This window comes from Nelumbo lutea, chromosome 7 (genome assembly GCF_056320005.1).
Source record: "Nelumbo lutea isolate HS-2025 chromosome 7, American lotus-T2T, whole genome shotgun sequence".
NCBI classification, from domain to species: Eukaryota; Viridiplantae; Streptophyta; class Magnoliopsida; order Proteales; family Nelumbonaceae; genus Nelumbo; species Nelumbo lutea.
The window spans coordinates 46,520,205-46,544,415 of record NC_142690.1 but is presented as its reverse complement, the minus strand read 5'-3'; the positions used below and the strand labels follow the sequence as shown (position 1 = coordinate 46,544,415).

General features: G+C 35.9%; 1 protein-coding gene across 2 annotated transcripts in view; it reads right to left on the bottom strand.

Annotated features, from left to right (window-relative positions):
* Nucleotides 1-21,517, bottom strand: part of LOC148846255 (putative LRR receptor-like serine/threonine-protein kinase At1g56140) — a 35,249-nt gene extending 13,732 nt beyond the window's left edge. The window contains exons 1-17 of one of the 2 annotated variants that reach the window (XM_088954463.1): nt 21,020-21,517; nt 17,774-17,960; nt 16,094-16,165; nt 13,304-13,375; nt 11,684-11,755; nt 9,865-9,936; nt 9,064-9,135; nt 8,880-8,951; nt 8,677-8,748; nt 8,519-8,590; nt 8,342-8,413; nt 8,109-8,180; nt 7,959-8,024; nt 7,607-7,669; nt 4,639-4,683; nt 4,458-4,519; nt 720-1,111 (exon numbers count right to left, since the gene is read on the bottom strand). In XM_088954463.1, the coding sequence (XP_088810589.1) occupies nt 720-1,111; nt 4,458-4,519; nt 4,639-4,683; nt 7,607-7,669; nt 7,959-8,024; nt 8,109-8,180; nt 8,342-8,413; nt 8,519-8,590; nt 8,677-8,748; nt 8,880-8,951; nt 9,064-9,135; nt 9,865-9,936; nt 11,684-11,755; nt 13,304-13,375; nt 16,094-16,165; nt 17,774-17,960; nt 21,020-21,155 (1,671 nt within the window). In that variant the 5' untranslated portion in view covers nt 21,156-21,517. Of the gene's footprint in view, nt 1-719; nt 1,112-4,457; nt 4,520-4,638; nt 4,684-7,606; nt 7,670-7,958; nt 8,025-8,108; nt 8,181-8,341; nt 8,414-8,518; nt 8,591-8,676; nt 8,749-8,879; nt 8,952-9,063; nt 9,136-9,864; nt 9,937-10,237; nt 10,967-11,683; nt 11,756-13,303; nt 13,376-16,093; nt 16,166-17,773; nt 17,961-21,019 lie in introns of those variants that run through there. The other variant, XM_088954465.1, reaches the window with a different exon arrangement.
* Between the last annotated feature and the right edge of the window lie 2,694 nt (nt 21,518-24,211).

Sequence of the window (24,211 nt, the reverse complement as noted above, 5' to 3'; positions counted from 1 at the left end):
AATTGATAAATGAAGGCTTAACATGGAATATTTGGTTCTACATTAGTAAAACTGCCATATCAGGAGCATAGTTGTTAAGGCATTGCCTAGGTACCAAAGTAGGCAAGACAAGTGATAAGGTCTCCACGGAGGTTACGTTATGATGCCATAAACTTAAATAGGCACCTAGTTAGTGACATAGTGTACTAGGTGCCAAGGCATCAAAAAAATCTATGCAAGCAACATGTATTGTTGATGTATATAATGTTATTGTTAGTCTTGATACATGTAATTATATGTATATATACTTAGCAATTATTGTGTAGCAATGAATGAGGGTATTAAAGCAATAGAGTAGTAGAAAGATGGGAGATTGATTGCTGAAAAGGAGAAATGTATTCTATTTCCTGCATTCCACGGAACATAACACTTGTTTTAAACTCAGACAATAAGTTTTAATTCTAGAAAAACTTAAACTTTTAACAGTGATTATTTTAACTATTTACATGAGTAAAGCTAATTCAATATTTGTTGGAGATAAAAAATTGAGCTTCAAAACATGGTCTAATGTAGCAAAAGATAACTGGTGATTTTAGTCATTCCAGGTAAAGGGACATTGTTGAGCTAGTTGTTATGTCAATATTCTTAAATGCTACGTTCAATTTACTGGGAACTTCTGAGCAGGAACAATCTTAAATATTCTTAGTTATTAGGAAATATATCTATTCCATTATGCATACCTGTATATAAATATCAAAACTACGAGTTCCAAGACTCTGCCAAGTGCGTAAGCTTTCATTGTCAAATCCAGTCTCTGCAAATTGTAGGTTTATATTGTAGACTCCATTCTCCAAGCCTAGGCCATAGTATCTCAGTGATCCTGGAGATATCCTTGCAGTTTGGAAGAATTGAGAGCTCAAATTTCCTGCATTTGCAATTTGTGCTGAAGTATTTTGTATATAAACATCTCCCCCCTGCCTGTCATGAAACAGCCCGACATTGCTAACTGCCCACTTGTTTGTATCAGTTACATAATATGATGCTGGACTAAGAGTTTTATTTTCTCTCTCAAATACTACACCAGCTGGAGATGTCATTTCTGGACCACCACACTTGATTGAAAAGTTGGCATCTGTAAAACCAGTAAATTTGATGTGAATCTTGTATATCCATATTCAGATAGTATATATTCTCAATATAGTCCTTTATAAATGGGCTTCAGAAACCCTTTTCTGCTTCTTATTATATTATATTTTTACTAATCAAATAAAAAATAAGGCAGCTATAATGCTTCCACCTTAGTGCACTTAAACATGAATGTTGTGGTTTTCTATAATCTGTCAATGAAGAAAGTATTTCTTTTTTCTTTGTACTAAAGATTAAAAGATCAAAACAATTTCCATGACAGCTTCATTTCAAACTATGATGAATCCTCAAACTCACACAACCATCACTTTGTAGGGCAAAATGAGACGAGTTGAGTCCTGTAGCAAGAAATGCTAGACAAGGTTTTTATGCATACCCCTAGATTAGATTTGATGTATCTCTATGCATGAAGTACAATGATCATAATTTCCAATTACCAAATTGAGGTATCAATTAATGTACATTTACTTTTTTAATCATAAACTTACAATGAACCTTGAAGCTTGTACTAAAATCAGGATGGTACCATCATGGATGGCTGAAATGAAGAAATAGAGAATGAATTCTATTGGCCTAGTATTCTTAGTTGCAAAAAAAATGAAAAAGAAAAGATCTCTATTGATTATGATGGTGGTAGACCACTTTAGTACATCCATTATTTTATAATTGATAGTCTCACTGAAGCCCAGAGAATGTTCATACTATGTCTTATTTTCCATTTTTTTATCAGTCATCTCGTATTCTCATTTCTCCATGACCCATGAGTTTCTTGAGTTTGGATGATAACTTTTCCTACTAGAAAGGCACCAACTGCATTCGTTCTACAAGAACTATCATAAAGAGAATAGGAGGATGTTTAACAGAAACTATCTCCTTCTGCAAATACCTAACTATACTCCCTTGAGAAAATAAATAATGGATCAGAAAGATTCCCCAAATAGAATTATATCTAGATATTATTATTTTCTTTTACTGAAGCAGAACTCTGTTCATCTAGTTTATCATTATCCTCTCTCCCTGGCCATGAAAGCTTGTAGCATAGGTGAAAACCTTATCTTCAGCTAATTAAAATTTTTCTTACATTTATTATCAGTGAAAAAACAAATTTGATTGGTCAAGAGATGTGCATGTATAAGAGAAATACAAACCATGGTATATGGGCACATCCTCAGTCTCTTCTAAGAAGACCACCCTAGTGCTAAAACCAATATAAAATACATCAAGTTATCAAGTTATCAGTCCATATAGATCAGTAGTCCCCAGATGCAACTCTGCTCTCTCCTACCCCTGACTTGACTAAGCTATCAGCTAATACATTTTCATATCACCTGATCTAAGTAAATGGGATCTTCACTCTAGAAGCAAGAGCTCTAGCTCCTCTGGTTTGATGCCACGTTTGCCAATAGCTCTGTTAGCTAATGTATCTTGTATCACCTTTAATCCAGCTAATAATCATCTGCAAATCTTCTTACACTTTCATCTTTTGTAAACCCAACAAGTACATATTTTAGTTCCTGTACTATAGCTAAAACCTACAACCTAATAGCAGTCCCATGACCAACCAGACCAGAATATACATAGAGAATGCCACCAGTAGAATCCTATGTTGTTACCCACATACAGCAAGGACACAGATGGATATGGTATGAAATACAAAATTTACACTAAAAATTGAAGCACCATCACAGTACAGAACCCTTGTACAGGACCTACAGGTATCTAGGTACCATCCCATAATTCCTCAGATTGAGATGGATTCACCTTTGAAAATCCATAACAGACTGTCACCTTTTATCTCGATTTCTACAACATAATCAGTATAATTTGAAAAAGGATTATTAGGTGGATTAGAACTACGGTCCACTATGATACTAATCAACTCACCGTCTTTTTCCTTCTGCACCAATTCAATTTCTTCCTTTATCTTACCAATGGTTTCATTAAGACAACAGAATAGTTTTTATTAGGATAAACAAGATTCTCTTCACCAATTTAATTTCTTCTTTCCTTATCATATCCATGTTACCTTCTTATTTGATAAGTCATTTTTATAAGGACAGAAAGATTTTCTTCACCAAACACAATGTTGGCATGCTGATGTTATTTATTATCACATCGTTCGTTACAAGTGAATATACCACCATTATTTGCAAGACCTGCAACAGGAAGGAGGGTTTTAATGAATGCTGGGTTGTTAGCATCCTCACCATCCAATATGAATCATATTCTGTCAGGGTGAGAACTTGTGAAATGCAATTCAGCACGAACTATAGCCATGCTAACTCATGTCGTTGCCCAAGTAGGGCTGTCAAGCTTCTACACCTTCCTGATAGATCTGATTATCAGATCCAAATAAAATGAGGTAGAACACAGTATGGCAAAGTGCCAAGAACCCCAGATGTGTAATTGGTGATTCATACTGGGATCAAAGTCAGTGCCCATTAAATGGAGATTGAAATTCTTCCCTTGATCTGGTACTCCCCTGGTCCAACTCCAAGCCCTGGTAGAAGTTTCTACACTCCTTTTTCACATCCTCCATAAGGAAACACCTAATTACCCTTAAAAAATAGATTCCAGTAATATTAGGAATGAAGGTTAAAAAAGAGACTTCAAATCAGCTTTAACTTCATCAGGATAGGAAACTTTTGATCCTAGGATCAGTTTCCCTATAGCATTCGTATCATAATCAATAAAAAGCACAATTGAACCATGAAAATGAAAAAAAAAAAAAAAAAAAAGAAGGAAAAAGAATCAGAAACACCAGAGTGAAAGCAGACCCTAGATCTATGTCTTCTGGTCCTGAATTTATTAGCTTATGAAAACCATCATTATGCAAAACATTTACAAAGACTAGATGTGACTTTTTCTTTTGAAAATATATATAAGACTAGATGTGACTTTATAAGAAGGCTACACAAATAATGGATCTATTGTATTTCCAAGTGTTAATTTCTGAAGAGACTTTTGAGTCTAATCATATCCAAGGAAAACATCAATTATACTAGATAGTTTGATATGTAATAGTCCTGTTGGATACAGAATCTATTCATATCCAGTCCATTTATTGCCTTTAGGATGATAGGCTATAAATTCCATTCAGACTAAATTCTCTCTCTATTACAACAAAATAATGGTGAATTTACCCAAAAATGGTTAGCATTTTTTCTCTTTCTCTTTTATTGTTTCTTAAGCACTATTTATAATTTTGTCTGCACTTCTTTTAAGTATCTGTCATCTTGAAGTTGCTGATGTAAAAAGCTTATCAAGTTAAATAATATTAACGGAAGAGGAACTCCTATACAACATGTGACAGAGAGAAGAATGTTACTTACAACGTGGAAATCCCTTATTGCATGGAAAATTTTTCTGAAGGCAATTTAACCCTGGGAATATACTGCACTCAAAATCATAATGTTCCTAGAGTCAATAATATAATGCATGCTGTGTACACAAACTAGAAGATTAAGCACAAAATGGATAGGAATTTAGATGGTTCAAGAACATTTATTTCACCTTATATTTGTTTTATCAAATATGAAGTTGTTGGCTACCAGATTCCTGCAAAATTTTACATCACAAGGATCTTATAGTCGATCATGAGCATCACCAACACTCTCAGAAAGTACTGATAAATATACAGAAAATCTACTTCTGTATGATTACCATAAAAGATTTACTAACTGAACTAAATTCAACCACAGCACTTGTTATTGACACAATGATCATTGTTGGAAGTTTTGAAAGCTAAATAACAATAAGAGGCTAGTATATACCATCATGGGCAAAAGTAAGTTGTAATGGATTATATAATCCTATAGATTTTTCATTAGAAAGTACAAATAAGTTATTAAATAGGATCCTAAGCCCCTTCAAACATATAATAGAACTATAAAAGGAAGAAAGCGGTCCAACAAATGTTCAAATGACACGCAGCTAAACTCAACATTAGATCATGTAGTTCAAGTTCATCAAGTACATCACAACCTTCATCATAGTCAATATATAGAGGATACACATGTAATCTGCCATCACAACCATCAACAACTTATGATAGATTTAGTTCAACACAGAAAACATCAGCCAACTGATTCCAGTAGCAAAAAACAAAGTCCAGATTTCCTACCCACATAACATCGCAGCCACAAATTGGGAACATCTCATCCTCTTACATGTTATTATGCAGGGGGAGATGTTCCCAATGCACGGAGGTGGTGTTTTGTGGGTAGGCGTGGATAGAGCTCTTGTGAGCAGGAGATCCGGAGTCCAAAAAACAAATAAATAGAGGTTCAGCAATGGAAAAATGCCAAATATGAACCCTAAGAAAAATCACAAGATATTCACCACGTGATAGAAAAATATAAGATCCAAACCATCATACTTCCCAACAATTTTGCACCCACCAAAACAAGTAAGAAACAACACCAGAAACATACCCAATTGAGAGAATAAGCCTGAAATTCCAAATCCCAATCTTTTGTATATTCCACAAAAAAAAAAAACGGAAAAATACCTAACATACGTTGTCTACATGAATCTAACACGAAAATAAATCCCTAAATTTTAATCTTCTTCCAAAATACATGTGTTTAAAAGTCTGGGCTAGCATCTCTACAGTTGCCAACATCATCTGTACTGATGATAATGTCAGCATCCTCCCTGTTTGCTCAGTCTGTAAAAAATATTCCCCTATCTGTTCTGGTACCAATTAGAAATAACTAAGATCTAAAAGAGAATCTTAAAGTGTAAGAGACAAGAAGAATAAAATAGGAAAGGGAAAAGAAATTTTCTGAATCAATGTATATCTCACACCCACTCTATCGGTGTTATTTATATGGAAGTTGCAACATGAAGTAAAAGGATAGTACTGCCCCTGGTTACAAATATCACACCTTGCTATGGTCTCTATTAGGAGTCATTATTCTAATCGTATCTTAATTATGCTTCAAATTTCATAGCCATTCATTGAGTTTTAGCAAAGTTCTCAAATTATGACAAAGTAGCAGTTTTCCCTCTCATCCACATGGTGTTAACCATTGTTTAGAAGGGACTCTCAAAGTTGCCATGTAACCGATGGCTCCCATGCCCCACCATTCATATATCTCCAAGCCCTCATACCTCTCTCCAAACAAACACCTAATCAACACTTAATATATTTAAGCTCTCACTAAGAGATCACTTTACTTGCCTAATCAAATTCCACTTACTATGTCTGAATATATAGTTCTTTCTTACAAATTTTATTCCCAAACATACAAAATTTCAAGGACAAGGAAAGAAAAAAACAGTAACTCCTTTTACTAGAGATATGAATTTAATTTCTTTCTCTCTCTCTGTCTCTAACAATCTCCTATCCCCTGTTTCCAGCTATCTAAAAGATGAATGAATCATCAATACTATACCAGCCTCAATAGTTTGGGAATTTCCTATCTGCAGCAAAGGAACCTCCCAAGGCACCTCCAATAGCCACAAAGAGAGGCAAGCACCAAAGGCAAAGGGTAACACTAGATAACCCACCAGTAAAAGGAGCTGCATGATTCGTGAAGACTGATTAAGCACCTCTGGAGAAGAATAAATCATCTTCCCTATTCTTCTTCTCCAAGTATACTAGATGTACAATCTACTTACCACAGAAAGGTCTCCATCTTTCTAAATGTATCCTTTTTAAGCTGTTTTAAGTTACAAACAGGAATCTTAATGGGCTGGCCCAAACCTGTTATTCATTTACAAATAGATTGAACTTCAGGAGTTTAATTAACAAATTCAAGTAGATTTTTATTGGATATTTCTCATAATAGGGCACTCTGTAAAAGAAAAACGATATTTATTTATGGTATAGTAACATAAATGTTTGCTAGAACTTGCACTCTTTTCACATTTATTGGGTTAGAAAGATACATTTATTCTCTTGATGCCAATCTGATGTTCTAATACCATAAACATGCATCCTATATTTATCTCCATAAATAGCCTTCCATTCTTGGAAATAACCTCTGTGTGTATTTGCAATGGTAATGCTACATACAACTGTTCCTCCCCAGACCCCACATTGGTGGAAGCCTTGTGCACTGGGCTCTCCTTACATAGCCCTCCATTCCAACACTATTGATCAATTATCTAGCATGTGTTGTTCCCTACTTTGTCCCCCTTTTGTAATTTGTTTCCTAATAGTTCACTATCACTATCAGTCCCCTTAAGTCCTTATTTTGACAATGATAATCTTTAACTCAAAAAAAAAAAAAGAAGAAAAAAAGAAGCCTGTCCTACACTATTGCATCAGTGGTATCTAGACAATCTAACTAATGCTAAAACTTTTTGGCACCTATACATGGTCACAATATCTTGACCTTATATATCAGAAGATGAGGTTATATGCTATTCATACAGAGAAAGAAGATAGAGTAGCAACTAGTTCTATTGAGCAGTTTGTTAAAACAAAAAAATGCTAACATTGAAAAGAAATTCTTGCATTTGTCAAACATACACTTGTACATCTGGTTTAACCCACGAAGGAAAGCTTCCATGAAGTTCGTTGTATGACAAGTCTCTGTATACAAAACATATTAGTAATAATTAGTATAAACTTTAAGCTGAGAGAGAGAGAACTGAAAATATAGTGCTGCACATGCTGGAAAACCTGTTCCACTATTCAATGGTTTCTAATAAGGAGATCTTCTAACCAGAATACTATAACAGTCTAGTGATCCTAATATTTTGATTTATAAAAGTATTCATTAGGAATGACAATATTTAGATCTAAAGATTATCTGATCGTGCTAATTTCAGCCGAAAAGTTAATTACTTCAATTAAATAGAAACTAGTGATTAGGACATACATGTATAGAAGGCTTCGACTTTTTTGAGAAGGAATGGTACCAGATAAGCTATTGTTCCCAAGAAACCTGTTCATCACAATGATCAAACAGAAGTGAAGGGAAATATAATGATCTTTATTGGTAGGTCAGGAACAACAATATGTTACTTACAAATGAGAGAGAGACCCCAAATTGAATAGAGAGCTTGGAATTTCACCAGTTAAATTGTTGAAGCTTAAATCTCTACAAAGATCCATCAAGAAATGGAAATTAGAACAAGATTTTCCAATTTCTTTCATCATTCATGTTATCATTATCTTCTTTTTGTGTGACTATGATAACTACAATGAGATTGTCATTTGAGAAAATACATCTATAAGAATTTCTGAAAATGTATAACATACAATATTTGCAACTTTTGGTAATCCCCAATATTAGATGGAATGGTACCGGAAATCATATTGTTACTCAAAATCCTGTATGAAAGAATGGTTAATGTAAGTAAATGAGGTAGTGAACATGAATACAAATGGGCATTTATACATATCGGCATTACTAGTTGGATTAGGAAAATCACTTACAATCTGGTTAAATCCTTCATATCTTTAATGAAATCCAGTGTTGAACTAACATTAGACAGGTCACTTATTCTCCTATATAATAATGTGCAATGGTTAGTGAAACATAAAATTGATGAGATGACATCAAATCTTGAAATGACTAAAAATAAGGAACTTACAGATCTGTTAACGAAATCAAATTAGAAAAACTATTTGGTATGGGACCTTCAAAAGAGTTACCATATAATCTCCTACATAAAACATTAAGTGCTTTACGAAGGGATGATGATGATGATGATAACAACAACAACAATAAAAAGTAAATAAATAGAGGACTCTATTGCAATAATGAATAATTCAATGAACAAAAATTTTAGCTTACAAATCTGTAAGTTTTGTCCAGTTTCCAATGAAGTCAGGTATCTTCCCTGTAAATGGATTATCATTCGCCCAACTGACATCCAAAAATAATTTTTACAGAAAAATGAGGTTGATATTTTTTTTAAACATTAGAAGAAACAAATCTTAAAAACTAGATAGAGCTAGTTATCTTCACAAAGCCTTACAAAGTTAGCATGTTTACTAGGTTCTGAAATGTTGAAGGAATCTCGCCACCCACTCCAGCACTGGCCATGTAACTGTCAAATTGGACAAGAAAAATATGTAATCAGGACTGCCCTACAATGTTTCTCTCTATTGTGTTTCTTTTAATTTATTTTTGATTTATTTGGTTGAAATGAAACTGAATCTACAACATGTGGAATTCCAAATTGCTTAATGCAGAACTAGAGGCTTAAAATCGAATTTTTTCAGAAGTCTGATAAATTACAAAATCAAAACCAAAAGAAAGAAAAGATTAAGAAACTTTTGGAATTGTACTCTCCCCCACCTTTCAAAAGTCCAAATTTCTAATTCAGTAACCAAAGCACAACCTTATCTCATTTTTCTACTTAATCCTTTCATTTGCATATTAAATTAAAGTAGATTTTTTTATGGGTGCATATTGAATTAAAGTTGAGTCTGAAGATTTGAAGAGGGCAATGCATATTAAAGTTTCAAGATGGATAATATGCTTGTAGATAGTGTTAGACTGTCCTAATGTCAAGTGTACAAGGTATGAAAATAGCCAAGACTGAGCCCAAACAAGTAATTTCCACTCAATATCACCATCGTTACTTTTCATGGAGGCATTTATGCCAATCTTATAGTCATTATATTTAATTGCACAATATCATTATTAAATCTAGTGAAAATCCGAATTCATGTGATCTGGACCTCAAGCCTGTAAGTTTTCTCAAGCGAGATATGAAAAGCTAGACGCAGTTCATTGAAAAAATGAAAACCATACTGTTGCAGTTAGGACTTACATTTGCTCAAGTTTAGGTATATTCCCAAGACGCGAAGGGAGTGGTCCAGAGAAATTGTTTGAACCAAAAGATCTGCAGGAAACAAATCAGAAAACAAACATCTGATTAACAAGTAAATCTCAAGGTGCTATAATCAATTTGCTCTTCTTACCATAAAATAATGAACACGAACAATTACTAGAATTCATTTTCATAGTTTCGTGCATATTGTCAATAAACTAAAATTTCTACTTGTTGCAATTAGGATCATTCCATTTATAGCTCACCTATGAGCGAAACAATTGATAGAAGCTATGATAGTCAGATACTTGTACAAAGAGTACTATATTGTATCAGATAAATAAACTTTTTTTGTAAATTTCATTATCGACACCTTATCCAGCCATGCCCTTGCCATGTCGTGGTAACATAGAACATTTTTTATCCCCAAACATTCTGCATTGGAGGGGAGACCACCTTGGGCATACGCAGAAGCTTTCAATCTTGAACAAGCTCTGAGGCACATCTCTGGTAATGGTCAGAGATTCTGAAGCAGGGTTGCTATTCACTTCTCTGTCTTCCTAAGCCATAGTTGGAGGTAAGCCACTTAAAAGGATTTTCTCTGCTGTTCAAAGGGAAATCTGATGAGGTAAACAAGGTGTAAAAGGGGATTAATTTGGATATGATGATCGCAAAACATTTGCTGGTGGTCAATAAAAACCTTGTTCTTTTCCTTTGTGTGATGAGACACTTCTGCTCTAGATTTTTCAGAGAATTAAAAGAATGGCGTAGGATTTAAAAGGAAGCAAGGAAAGAATATATAGGGTTGAGGGTATGGGTCTGCATTACATGTCGCGATTATATTTGGGTTGGCATCGGTTTCGGTTGTGCTGAACTTATTAAGAAGTAGAACTGAACCTAATTCTGCAAACAGATAGAATTTAATCCAAAATTTGAATTCGAGTATGATTCATTTAGTTGGGATTCAGATAAACTCATGCCGTTTAGTCATAATCGGATTGAAATGTAAACATATAATGTACCAACTTTTCATATACTAATTTGCATGTGTCCATGGGATTTTCATTTTCTGCTTGGTTTCGCTGCTTTTAGCGGTTGGTCAGTTGGGTTCTACCCATCACCTCCCAAATAAATATTCACGGCACTCTTGAGATGTAAATCCGGCCATGCCAAATTATATGCAACTCATGGTTTGTGCAGGCTGCGTCATGTCAGTCCGCAGGTTAGACCGGGCCGTGCTTGTCTCTTTTGAGATAACCAGGCTGAGCCTTGGGCTAGGTCAGACCGTGGGCCATGTCATGAATTTTTAAAAAAAATTAAAAAAATAATAAAATTTAAAAATAAATTAACAAAATAGTATGAAATAATATAATATTTTTATATGATTTTTTATGTAAAAATGAAATTACAAAAAAATTACAATATAATTGAAATAAATTAATATAATAAAATTAAAAATAAAAATTTATACACTTTAATACATTATATAATTATTATTGCACATATATAATGTATACATAATATAATGGCCATGCCGGCTAATGGGCCTGAAAACTCAAGCCCGGCACGGCCCATACCTTCATGCCATGCCTGGCACGGCTTGCGTGCACAGCTCTATTTCTAAATTTCTTTACTCATGGTCTCGTGCGACGCCAAAAGTAGCGTGACCAAATGGGCACTAAAATGTATAAGCCCATGAAGATCCATTGGAACTCCAAACACTAATGCTTTAATTGAGAATGTTCTCCCTTCCTAAGAAACCAATTTCAATCGATACCTATAGTATTAATATCAGGAAATGATTATGGAGATATCTTACAATACTCTCAGTAGCTTAAGGTTGCCAAGCTCCTCCGGAATAGTCCCAGATAATGCATTAACAGCAAGTGACCTAGCAAGATCAAACTATAAGTTACAAAAACAAACTAGCATAACTGAGAAAGTAATCACAAATAACTATTATTGTAATTTCAATTTTATCTAGGGTGTTACTGTAAGTTCAAGTTATGATGAGCTCCTTTTGCAATTCCAGTTATATTTATATCTGACTTGTTCAGAAAAGCTAACTGCTATATGTGGGCTTAATTGTTTATTTTGTAACTTGGATAGAGGAGAGATGTAGACCATGCATTGTCTGTTGTTTGCAGGGATATGGTTCTCTTTGCTGATTTACCGTAAAAATCCGGTTTCTTATTTAATTTTTCTTGCTATGGTTTGGTTGTTTACCTTTTCAAGTCTCAACTATGTTATCTCTGCTCTATTCTAAGCAGTGTTGATGGATTCTCTTAAATGATGGGAGTGTATATATATATATGTATCGGATGCAGTTACGAGCCTATATATAAACTTAAATTTCAAAAGAAATATGGACCATGGCATGAGCTATCCCCAGTTTGTGTAATTATTTTTCCTTGTATTACCAGAAAAGTAAAAAGGAAATATGAATTATTTTAATAGTTTTATATATACTTTTACACAGAGGTGTTGAGTCCTCGTTTTTCTTTCTCTTGCTGAAAAATCTTATATGCGTGCCAGATTCTGATTATTGTGCCCTTCTCCATGCAACATCGGCTCAATTCAAAACTGGACCAAGTTGGTTATAAGAAATTCCATGAACGAGAACAACCAATTTAAGATGTCTTTAACCTATGCAAAATAGGCTTTCTACCCCTTGTTGTGGCATTGATTCAGGGTTTGGAAGTTGGCTTATAATACTACCTTAAGAAGACCAAAAAAGAATCGTATATCTAATGACCCACATATAACTTAATTAGTTGCATCCTGATTTCTGAGGACAATTTTGCCCATCCAATTCAATTGTATCTTTCTCCTAGCATTTTCCCCCTTTTACATAAATAGTGTATCAACACCATCTTATTAATTTATTTGTTTAGTAATTGATTATCCTCATGATTCATGGATAATTAATTTTATATATAACATTTTTACTTTTTCCATCTAGTTTCTTCAAATCCTAAAATTCCTTTCTTTTATGGTTTAATCTAAAAATTATAAGGCTCTCCATGTACTTTTCTCATGAAGAACTTAAATAGTACTAATAGAAAAACTATAAATGGTTAAAAATGTGATAAATAGAGTAGAATGATATGATGTAGTCTTTTATAGAATGATTAGAAATAAAATCTACTACAAGGAATATATTGTTGAAATTAAAAGGTTCTTAATATAAAAAGTGGAAAGTATAATATGGGATAAGCTCAATTTCCTTGATCTTATGCATTTAAGGGGTGTTTGCCAATATGTATGATTTTTTTTCAAAACAACAATTTTCCACATCAGGAAAACATGTTAGTTTTATCGACATTGAAGTTGTTTTTGTTTTCAAAAACAATATCATATATATTGGCTTATAACCCTTAAATTTCAATTGAATTAATCTTGAACTTATTATGTTTTCTCATGAAAGAATTTGACTTACAGAACATCCAATGAAGATAAATTTCCAATAAATGCAGGTATGGGACCTGTTAAGTAATTCTGATCCAACTTCCTGCAAGAATAGTAAATAGCAATACTCATTATTAGCAGTAATTAAGTGGACTGACAATTTTTTTTTCTAATTGTGCATCATTAAATATGACTTGTATAAACCATCAATAAACAAATCTTATCACTGCCATTAAAAAAGAAGATTCAGCAGAACATCTATCTAATATGAACTGATAGAAGAATTTCGTTATAGGCTTGAACTAAAACCAGATATTTTTTCATGCTAAGATATTATCTAACAAAAAAAATAGCAACAAGATTGAATGATTGGAGGTGGAAATATAAATTATCCATGTCTATATTTGTACTACTATTAAAAGTACAAATGAGATTGTAGAACTTTTCTTCTTGACTAAAACACCTTTATTCTTGAATTTGGTGTCTCTCTAATTGTGAGAGAAAGAAAATTAATTTGAACTACTACTTTTTACTTCATTCAATTTCCTCTTACTAAATCTTATATTAAAGGTATTAGCTCATATTTTCTCTAATTAAATCCTACATTTCATGTATTTTCTCTCACTAATTAATTATATTAATTAGATCTATATCCAATACTTCAAATAAAATGAAATCTATGTTTTTTAAAAGCTGACCCAAAAATAAAATTGTTCTTCCATGTAGTCTTAGATGCAGGTAAGCAATTCAACCATTTAGGTAAAATGAGTCACAATATGAAATTGTTAAGTAATACCATTTTCAAAATAGAACTGAATATAAAAATAAAATAAAAAATTGTAAAAACTTTTTGGCATATCTTTAATATTTTACATTAATCATATTAAAGAAAAATAAGTGTGATAAATAAAAATTGTTTTTGTTGTTTTCCAATTTGATTGCGAGTCAACAATTCAACCTTTTGGGTCAAATGTGTCAACCTTCGATGTCATAATTAAATAATAAAAATTAAAAGAAAGATAAATATTACAAAAAATATAAATTTTGTAAAAAATCATTTGAGCACATATCTAATATTATATATATTTTTTATGTTAAAAGATAAATGTGATAAATAAGAATTATTTTTATAAATGGACATAAAAATCTATAATAAAATTTGGACGCATATTATTACTATTTATTACTACTATCGTTATTATTACCATCATATTTACACATTTTCTAGGTGCGAAGCAATTTAGGAGACTCGAGAGACACCCTAAAAATCATGCAACCAATTTATCCAGTATTGCTGATTTTTTGCAACATTTGATAGGTCATAGATGGACCTTATAATAGGATTAGATAATGAAGTACAGCAGGTTTACCTATAGTCTAACTCTGTTCCATATCCGAAGTCAGTGGGTACAGATCCTTACAAAGATCCACATTTTAAAATAAATGAACAGGAACCCAATCCATGCATGCAATCTCCTTTGTAGGATCTGACCCGTAATCTGGCCCATGTACATAAATGAAGCAGACATGGATCTATTTCATGAGACCAGGCAAGGATTCAAAGCTGCAATAGAATCTGTTTATTACGGGTCATTTGACAAGTATTTTTTGGAAGATATTCTATTAGTTCTGACAGTTAAAACATGTATTGAGCATTTGCATTAAGATCTTAGCAGCCTGAAATCTGTTTGGTTAAGGCATGTATTTCTATGTAAAGACGAATAGAAAAAAAAAAGTAAAACTCTATTTAGAACTTCCAAAAAAACCGCCTGATTTAGGCTTTTTGCATTTTTTCAGTGCAACGACTTTTAATGAGTAAATGTGTTAAACTTGTAAATAACCGATAGACCACATGAAAAAGCACGTTAAATGGGGCCTACTTTTTCTTGCTGATTTAGTACTAAGGCCTAGCTCTGCCTTTAAAGCTCGGTAAAGCTTTGAGAATCAGGTATATGGGCTTGTTGGCCTGTATTAATTGAGCCAGATTGATAAATTGGTGAGACAAATATTGGTTGTATTGTCAAAATAAGGATATCTTTGACTATTCATCCGTGTTATACAATATACAGGGATAGAAGCTTGGTTGGCACGTTCCCATATCTGTGTTTTTCATAAACATGTTATCCTGTTTTCTAATATGCCATTTAATCAAAATAATTAAAAATTATAGAAAAGAAAACATTATATTAGGGGACAAGCGTTTATGTTTTGGTTTCTATAAATAATTTATGCTCCGTTTGGATAAATTTTTGTTTTGAGTTTTGGGCTCAGGAAAATAAAGATGGGTCAAAAGTGTATTATGCGTTTGATAAAAAGATGCTTGTAGAAACATAATATTGAAGCCAAATCACTTTGAAGACCCAAAGCAGAAAACTTAGAACTGGGACTTTGTCCTTTTTGAGTTTTAAAGGACAAACCTTGAAGCTTATCCAAACGCAACATTAGTTAGTCAATAAAAAGTACCTATGAATGGGTTATTGTTTATGGACCGATGGGCCTGGGCATATCAATCAATTAAGATGCCCAGTTGTCTATTACTTGCTAGGTGGAATTCAAGTTGGGTTGCTCCCATGTCGGTCGTTTCATGGCTAGCCCAATACCAATAGCAGGCCTTGACCTAGTCGAACCATGACCCGAATATATACTAGCCACTAGCCAGTCTTTTCGAACAAGCCATAAAGGAAATTTTGTCAGTCCGGGTTCAGAACTGTTTTCGCATGTGTAATAAGAAAATCCCCAATTCAAGCTAATCAGCAATCAGTATAATTAAAAAGCTGAAAATAAAAAATAGATTGACAGGATAGACGTTGAAAAGTCTTACAGAAAAACGAGATATTTCAAATTGTCAAGCTCTTCTGGAATTGTTCCTTGCAAATTCATCTCAAGTATTTTCCTGGCAACGCAAACAAAATTCATGAGAATAAATAATTACGATGGTTGGCCAGGTAGGGTTGGACCTGGGTCTCGAATTTGGAACAGATTTGTCAGACGAGTTGGACCTGGGTCAGGTCTTAAAGGAACTGAACGATTGATTCAATCAAATTTACTGCAGATTCACATCATCAAAAGCCAGAGCTGGTGTTTGAATACGGAATTTTTCAATGGTCCAAACCCGTGAAGCTTGTGTTTAGAATTGATCTGGTCTCAAACCTTACCCTCTCCTTACATTACATGTCCTACTGAGAAAATTCTATGATTTCGATTAGGGTGCAACTGGGGTTGATTCAATCTGAAAACATCAGGTTCGGTTGGGTCCAATTGAAGTTTAGGTTAGGATTTGAAAGATATGAACCTAATTTTAACTATGGATTGTCAATCCGACCCAATTCGAATTCAGCATGTCTTCAAAATTCAAATTTGTATGTAAAAAACTATAAATATTATAAGATATGAAGGGATGCAACTTCGGCAGATGAGTTGAACTTTTATCATTTTCAGAAAAAAAAAGTTAGAACTTTTATCAAAATTTAAATGAACCCCCGCTCAACGGCTCAAACCAACAAATAATTTAATAGCTAGATTTTCAAAATGTGTCAATTCAGTATTTTTCATTAACCAATTGTTAAATGGCATTTGGAAATGTATAAATGCCCTTTGAATATTATCTAATTTTCTTTATCAATCATCTAAACATTGACAAAAAATAAACAATTCCAAGTCATTGCCTCTTCTATTCGAAAAAGTTGGGGTCATGTCTCAGTGGGCATTTTGGTGATCCCAACTTTCTTGAACAGAAGAGGAAAGGATTTGGGACTATTTATTTTTTATCAATGTTTGGATAGTTTGATAAAGAAAATGGAGAAGAACGGATAGGCCAATTGTAGAATTCTGATTTTCACTGTAGATCTACAACATTTAGAAAGGTCAATTACCCATACCCTATGCATCAATGCCCACCCATGAATTGGCATCAATTCCAAGCTGGCACATACCCCAACTGTTTTATGCCTATGAATTCTTACCCTAGGCTGAATTGTCATTCTCCCTAAAGAAAATTAGACGACACTAATGTCTTTTTAAATGCCACTTAACAGCTAGTTAATGGGCTGGTTAATGATAGGTACAAATTGGCACATTTTGAAAGTTTGGATACTGAATTGTCACATTTCAAAATTCGAGAACCAAAGTAGCATTATGCCCAAAATACATGATACCAATCAGGAATTTTCCCTATGAAATATTAATTCATGTCAACCCAAGCCCAACCCAAAAAAGTCGGATTGGAGTTTCAATAACTCGGGTTGGATTTGGGATAGGGTTAACCTCAACCCGAACTTATTCGACCCAACTTTGCATCCCCTAATTTCAGTCATTTTGGTAAAATAATTTCAACATTGATTCGTGAATTAAGGTAGAATAAGGATGTTGAGCAGTTGAGGTCAGACCAATGTTTTGAAAACCGGGTTGGGTGACCCGATCTAACCAAAATAAAGATGAGATGAGCTGATCACCAATTTCGTGTCCAGTTTTTACAGCATGAGAGATGGAAAGAGAAACCTACAGATGTGTAATGTGACAAGTGGCTCCATTATCGTAAGAACAGCTGCACTTGAGCCCCGGGTTGTAACTGGAGTCGTCGATGTTGGTTGACTCGATGATGGCAGCACCACTACACGGGTCTCCAGTCGTGTTCCATGAATTAGCGGGTCGGATATTCCATCTTCGAAAGATAGAATTTATGGCCGTTACTGTTTCATACATCAAATCCGTCACATAAATATCCAAGGAAAAACATGTTTCGTATTCACAAAACAGCTACCCAAACTTTTATGTGTATCAAATAACATCCTCTGTTGGTAAATTCAGTAAAAAATATTGATAGAAAAAATGGTCATGTGGATATCACGTGACATTTTTAAGGTTTTTTTTTTTTTTTTTTTTTTTTTTTTTTTTTTTTTTTTACCTCATTTGAGTTTTCCTAGGGTAGAGGTGTATGAGATTTTTTGCTTATCATATATGACTTTTACAGCTTTAGTATGACATCTATGGTCCTATGGCTATGGACCTGAACTTCAATACCAGAGGCTTATTTCAATGAAAATATAGAAATAAAACCAAACTAATGGGGTAATGCACTAATGTGGTTGTTTTCCTCTCGCTGTTAATGCCACTTAACATGTAAAAATGTAGAGGCATGTTTGAAACTTTTCATAACTAAGGCACAATCCCATAGTTTTGGTGTTTTTGGAGTTTACTTGTAAAATAATTTCAAAGAGCCACCAAAGATTTCAAGATTCAATGATAAGTTACTTAAAAAAATCAATGATAAATAACTTTTCTTTTGGATAAATTACAAACTGCCACCTTCTATTTGGGAATAATGATACTTAACCTTCCAAACTTTCATTTGTATAAAACTAAGCACCATGATCTTTCAAATTCTTAGCACTTTGCCCCAATTGTTAGTATTCTGTCTAGAGATGCCAGTGGGTTTGGTTAGGTGGTGTAAATTAGGGCTGTTCAAGACCCAATTCGACCAAACCGACCAACCCTGACTGACCCGATCCAAGTCAACCTGGTTTTCTTTAGCACTTTCATGTGTGAAAACCGAAACCGATCCAAACCAAACCGATTTAGTAGTTAGTTCCTAGTTAGTAGTTACAACATACTTAATTCCTAGTTAACTAAGTTATCTCTATCCTACTTACACTTTAAATTAGGTTATACAACAACTAAGTCACCATTAAGTAGAGTCGAAACCGACCCAAACCGACCCAAACCGACTTTAATGAAATTTGGTTCTCATAACATATATTATAGGTTATAATATATTATATATTATTGAAATACAGTTTTAACCAAAATAATTGAAAGCTAAACCAAAAATTTCAATTTAGATTATTTTGGTTTACATATAATTTGGCTTTGGTTCGATTTTTAATTTTTAATTTTGGTTTTAAGAGTTATGATTTATTTGATTTTTAATCATAACGAATACTCACCCCAACTACCACTATTATAATACCGGTTGATTCGTTACAAATATTTCCACTATCATACTCAAACCCATATATAAATGTCAGTCAACCTTAATCCACTAATTTTAAGTTTGAGTAGTAAGAACATTTTTAACAAAAAATGAAGAAATTAGACCAATCTTAACCCAAACCTAGTTCAACCCAATCATCAATGGTTAGGGTAAATCTAACCCGGCCGAACTTACACCCTAAATGTGTTAGAATTATTTGTTTGTGTTTTTGGTTCAACCTAAGCTAACTTAAAGCCATTTCAACCCGAACTCATTTGGACCTTAATGAAACATGATGAACTTACACCCTAAGTGTCACTATGCCAACAACTCAGATTCGACATCGGCCAATCCAATCCAAGCCCAACCCTAAACCTGATGAAGACTGAGTGGAACCTTGCTTGAAGAGATCCGATTAGCATGGATTTACCACCGGACCCGACCAACTGCCATTTCTACAGCTAATCATCAAGAGGATTCAGACTTCATTCTAGAGCCAACCTGTATAAACCGCACACGGACCCTGAATTTAGCAAGTTTCCCATTTTGACGTAGAGGGGATATTTGCCCTAACGTAAATACATACAAAATAATATAAAATATAAAGTTTTACATTCTGTAATTTGACTCAAATAAAAATAAACTTTATAAAAAAATATATCTTTAATATTTTTGCAGATTATTTTCTTAAGTAACTTGTAAGATATTTTATACAGATCGGTCAAACATGACACGTCATGTCTCAATAAACATATATGGAATTATGGATAAGAATATGATAGGGACGATGCAAAATAATATAAAATACTTCATAACTACATTATTTTAATTTTTAAAGAGAAATATACGATATAATAAACATGCAGGAGGACCACATGCATATCTCTGTACATGGTCTTAATGCATTGATATAAAGGGTCCCACTACTGACATGACATAGGTTGCTGGCCCTTCAATCTTCACCGTTAATTATAACCATCTTATTCGGTTGGCGGTATGTGGTCAGACCCAGAAAAATCTTTTGACTTTGCTCCAGAGAGATTTGTTGGAATTTTTGGGAACGTCTGGGAGATGGGAACAGGGTTCCCGGATGGTCGGCGATGACGTTGCTCCAGAGAGATTTGTTGGACTTTCGATAGTTTGACATCCGATCGATAAGGACAGGGAAAACATTAACGTGGTAGTCGGATAGATTTTGACAATAGGAGACAGCTGAGGAAAGATAGATTGGACCATTGGAGTTGGAGGGTGTGGCCGGCAGCCCAGCCGGCCGGAATCCCTAGCTGAGTTTTTCAACAACGGCAGCCGGCAAAAGCGATTGAGAAACGTAAACTTGACGGAGACACAGAGTGATTATATGACCACCGAGAAGTCACTACGATAGAAATGAATTTGATTTTGATATATAAATTCAGGTTACTGAATACTGAGGCTGATAGATCCAGCTCTGCGGCGAAATAGAGCGCTGAGAACTGGAGTTTAATTCGCAGGTATAATAGAACGCAGATTCGGCGTTTTGAATCGCAGTCACTAATTGAGATTGTAGAATCTCAAGGTTATGGTCAATCGGATCTGCCAACGACTTATCTACTGTTAGATCTGGACATGCTTTCTGGCAGACAGTAGCATCATCTGATGATTAACGATGTTTTTATATATGGTCTATCAAACATTCAAATTAATTACCAATTATACGCATATATTGATGAAGACAGAGAAGGAGATAGAGAGATATTAACAGAGAGAGAGAGAGAGAAAGAGAGAGAGAGAGAGAGGTACCTTCAATTGGATCAGTAGCTTGAGCTTGGGATCTATCGACCAGGCAAGAGAAGAAAATGCAGCTCCAAACGACGGCAACAGCTAGAGAACACGAAAACGTCGACATAACCCTCATCTTCTGTTTAGAATCTATCATGTTGTGAAGGGCAAGAGGTAACTGAGCATTCAGTTATGAGAGAGAGACAAAGAGAGAGGGATTTTAAAGCTGATGTCTGAGGAGCAAAAAGCAATTAAGAATGATACATGTCAAAGTGAACACGATTTGATAATGCGGAGGCCAATTGTCAAAAAGTAAGGTGACGTAGACACGGTCACGACCTCAGTCAATGTTGTTGGGCAGACGCCACCGTGGGAAGCTTGGGACGAGCCAGAGAGAGCTACTTTGCTCGCATTGGTGCTGGTGGATGAGCTCCAGCTGCTCCACATTTTCATTTTGTTTCTTTAATTGTTACTTGAGGCTTCTCTTCCAATGAACATGGGAGGTGTGGGGATCAGAAAGGCAAAGTTAAAGTTCATAAATCAAGTAAATATATGTGGGCAGTTCTGATTGAGTTTTTTTTTTTCTATAAATTTTCACCTTTAACCGCTTTTTTTCCCAAAGTGCTGGTTGCGGGATTGGATTTATTCCGCGTCAATGAGTTGAGAAATAAATTTATAAGCATTGATGTAGGTCAATTTGGCCTAGCGCACTAGCTGGGAGGCCCTGCTAGCGTCAGCAACAATTAGGGAGCTCTGTTGCCTCGGTATGGAGTCAATCACATAGCTGTTTGGCGTATTCGTGGGCATGTAGTTTGACCTCGTATGGTTTTCATCTGGGATGTTCATCTTCACCTATCCCTATAAATAAGAAGTAACTACCCTTTAAAAGGGGTTAGAACAGAGAAACTCTAACATCACTCAATTGTTTACTTCCTGCACCTGCATTCTCTACCTAGTTGATTCAGGGAGATCTAGTGCATCCAAGGACTCTTTTCAAGGGCTCTCCTACACACTTCCTTACTCTACACTTTGTACTAACTTGAGCATCGGAGCCTCTGCCTTGGGTATTCATCCTGAGGCCTTTGACACTTCTTGTCTTGCAGTATCTTTGGCCACCTGGGACTTTGCCTCGACTTGCAGTCCTTGGCTACCGTAGTCCTCGGAAGGAACACCTCTTCTTGACCAGCAGTCCTCGGAAGGAACACTTCGCCTCAGCTTCGATCAATCTCTTCCGAGGTCCCAAGGTCCTCGGCTAACACTCGGAACCTGAAGAGTGAATTTACCTCGTTGCCCTCGGCCAATCCGCACAGCAACAATTGGCGCCGTCTGTGGGAACCCGTTGCTAAGACGATACCCACTTTAGGATAAAAAGTAATAATACTCAAAATCCAAACCCCCCATAAGCTCAAAAGTCATGGTGAGGAGAGCCAGGAACAGTTAGAACCTAGTCACCTATGAGCAATTTCAAGTCGTCATCGATCGTTTGGACTACCTCACCCAACGAATGGAGGAAGTTTTCCCACGAGTAGGAGGTCCCTCTCAAGGCGACTGCACCGTTGGGGTGTCAGAAGATGAGGGCCGACATGAGAACATTGAGCCACCAGCTCTCGGCCACGAAAATCTGCTGGCTAAATCGTTAAAATCGGGCGATAACCGCCTCTGGGACTCATCTCGAAGGAATATCTGTCTTCCTAGCCAAAGGGAGAGCATGCCCGCTCAATCCGAGGACAGTCATCAATCTTCGAAGCAGCACCACCGCCGCTGTAAGGAGGCCCCCCAGGACGATGGCGGGCACCTCGACCGCCCTAAAGTTCACTCCCAAAGAAAGAGCCGATGCCACCTCACCCCGACTCCCGTATCAAATCTAAGGGGCATTTTGAATGACCGTCGCGCCTGTAGAGGAGCGTGCGACCCTATCTCGGAATATTTAGGAGTCCGAGCTGACACCCACCGGGTCCGCGAAGACAGGAGCGGGTCCCATGCTCGTGTTAACCTATGGTTCGCTAAATTTAGAGACGAGATTGGGGACGTAAAGGACAAGCTCTGCCAGGTTAAGGAGAGCTGAGCCGATGCCTTAACTAGTCACGACAACTCCACCGGCCGCATGGACGCATTCACCCTGGAAATCATCTTAGAGCCTCTCCCCCCATACTTTAAGGCTCCCACACTAGAGATGTACGACGGAAGTACTTACCCCGATGACCACCTGGAGGGTTTCAGGGCGCTCATGATACTATACGGCTACTCCAACGCCTTGACGTGCCAGACCATACAGGCTACCTTTAGGGGGGTCGCTCGCCGCTGGTTCTCTAGCCTTCCTCCTTGATCAATCAGCTCGTGGAAGCAATTTACACCCTTGTTCCTCGCCTACTTCATTAGTAGTAGATGATGCCAGAAGAGTGTGGTCTCTCTAATGTCGTTCAAACAGGAGTCGGGTGAAAGCCTGCGGTCTTACATCGATCGCTTTAAGAAAGAAGAGCTCAAAGTTCGACACCTTGACCCTATGGTCTCCATGCACGCAGCCATCAACGGACTCCGCCCTGGCTCATCTCTCAAGTGCTTGGTTGCTAAGACTTCGTCAAAGACTAAACTTGAATTCCTCAAAAAGGCCCCAAAATACATCGTGGCCGAGGACAGGCAAGAAAGGGTAGCCGAGCACCACGACGGGCCCCCGGAGAAGAAGAGGCAAGGTAGAGACCAACACCACCCCAGCAACAATGGCGGAAAAGACAACAAGAAGCCGCCAACTCTGGCCTCGGCCTACAAGGATTACACACCACTCAACTCCACCCGCACCTAGATACTAATGCAGATCGGGGAAGAAATGTTTGTGAAGAGGCCAACGAAGCTAAAGTGAAACCCCAAGAGGGGGAGCCCTACGAAGTACTACAAGTACCACCATAGCACTGGGCATGACACAGAGGACTGCTATGATCTAAAGAATGAAATAGAGTCCCTCATCCGCCAAGGATACCTTAAGCAGTTCGTTGGAGGAGAGGCCAGCACCTCGTCATCCCAATAGCAGCATCAGCAGCACCAGCAAGTGGCAGGTGTCATCGACGTCATCACCGGGGGCATGGCCTCGAGTGGAGCCTTGGCCTCGACCTCAACTCGAAAAGCCTACACCAGGCAGCCCAACATCCATGCCCCGAAGAAGCAGAAGTACCCGGATGCTCCGTTGAGGTCGAGCTGTCGACATGCCCTTGTCTTCAC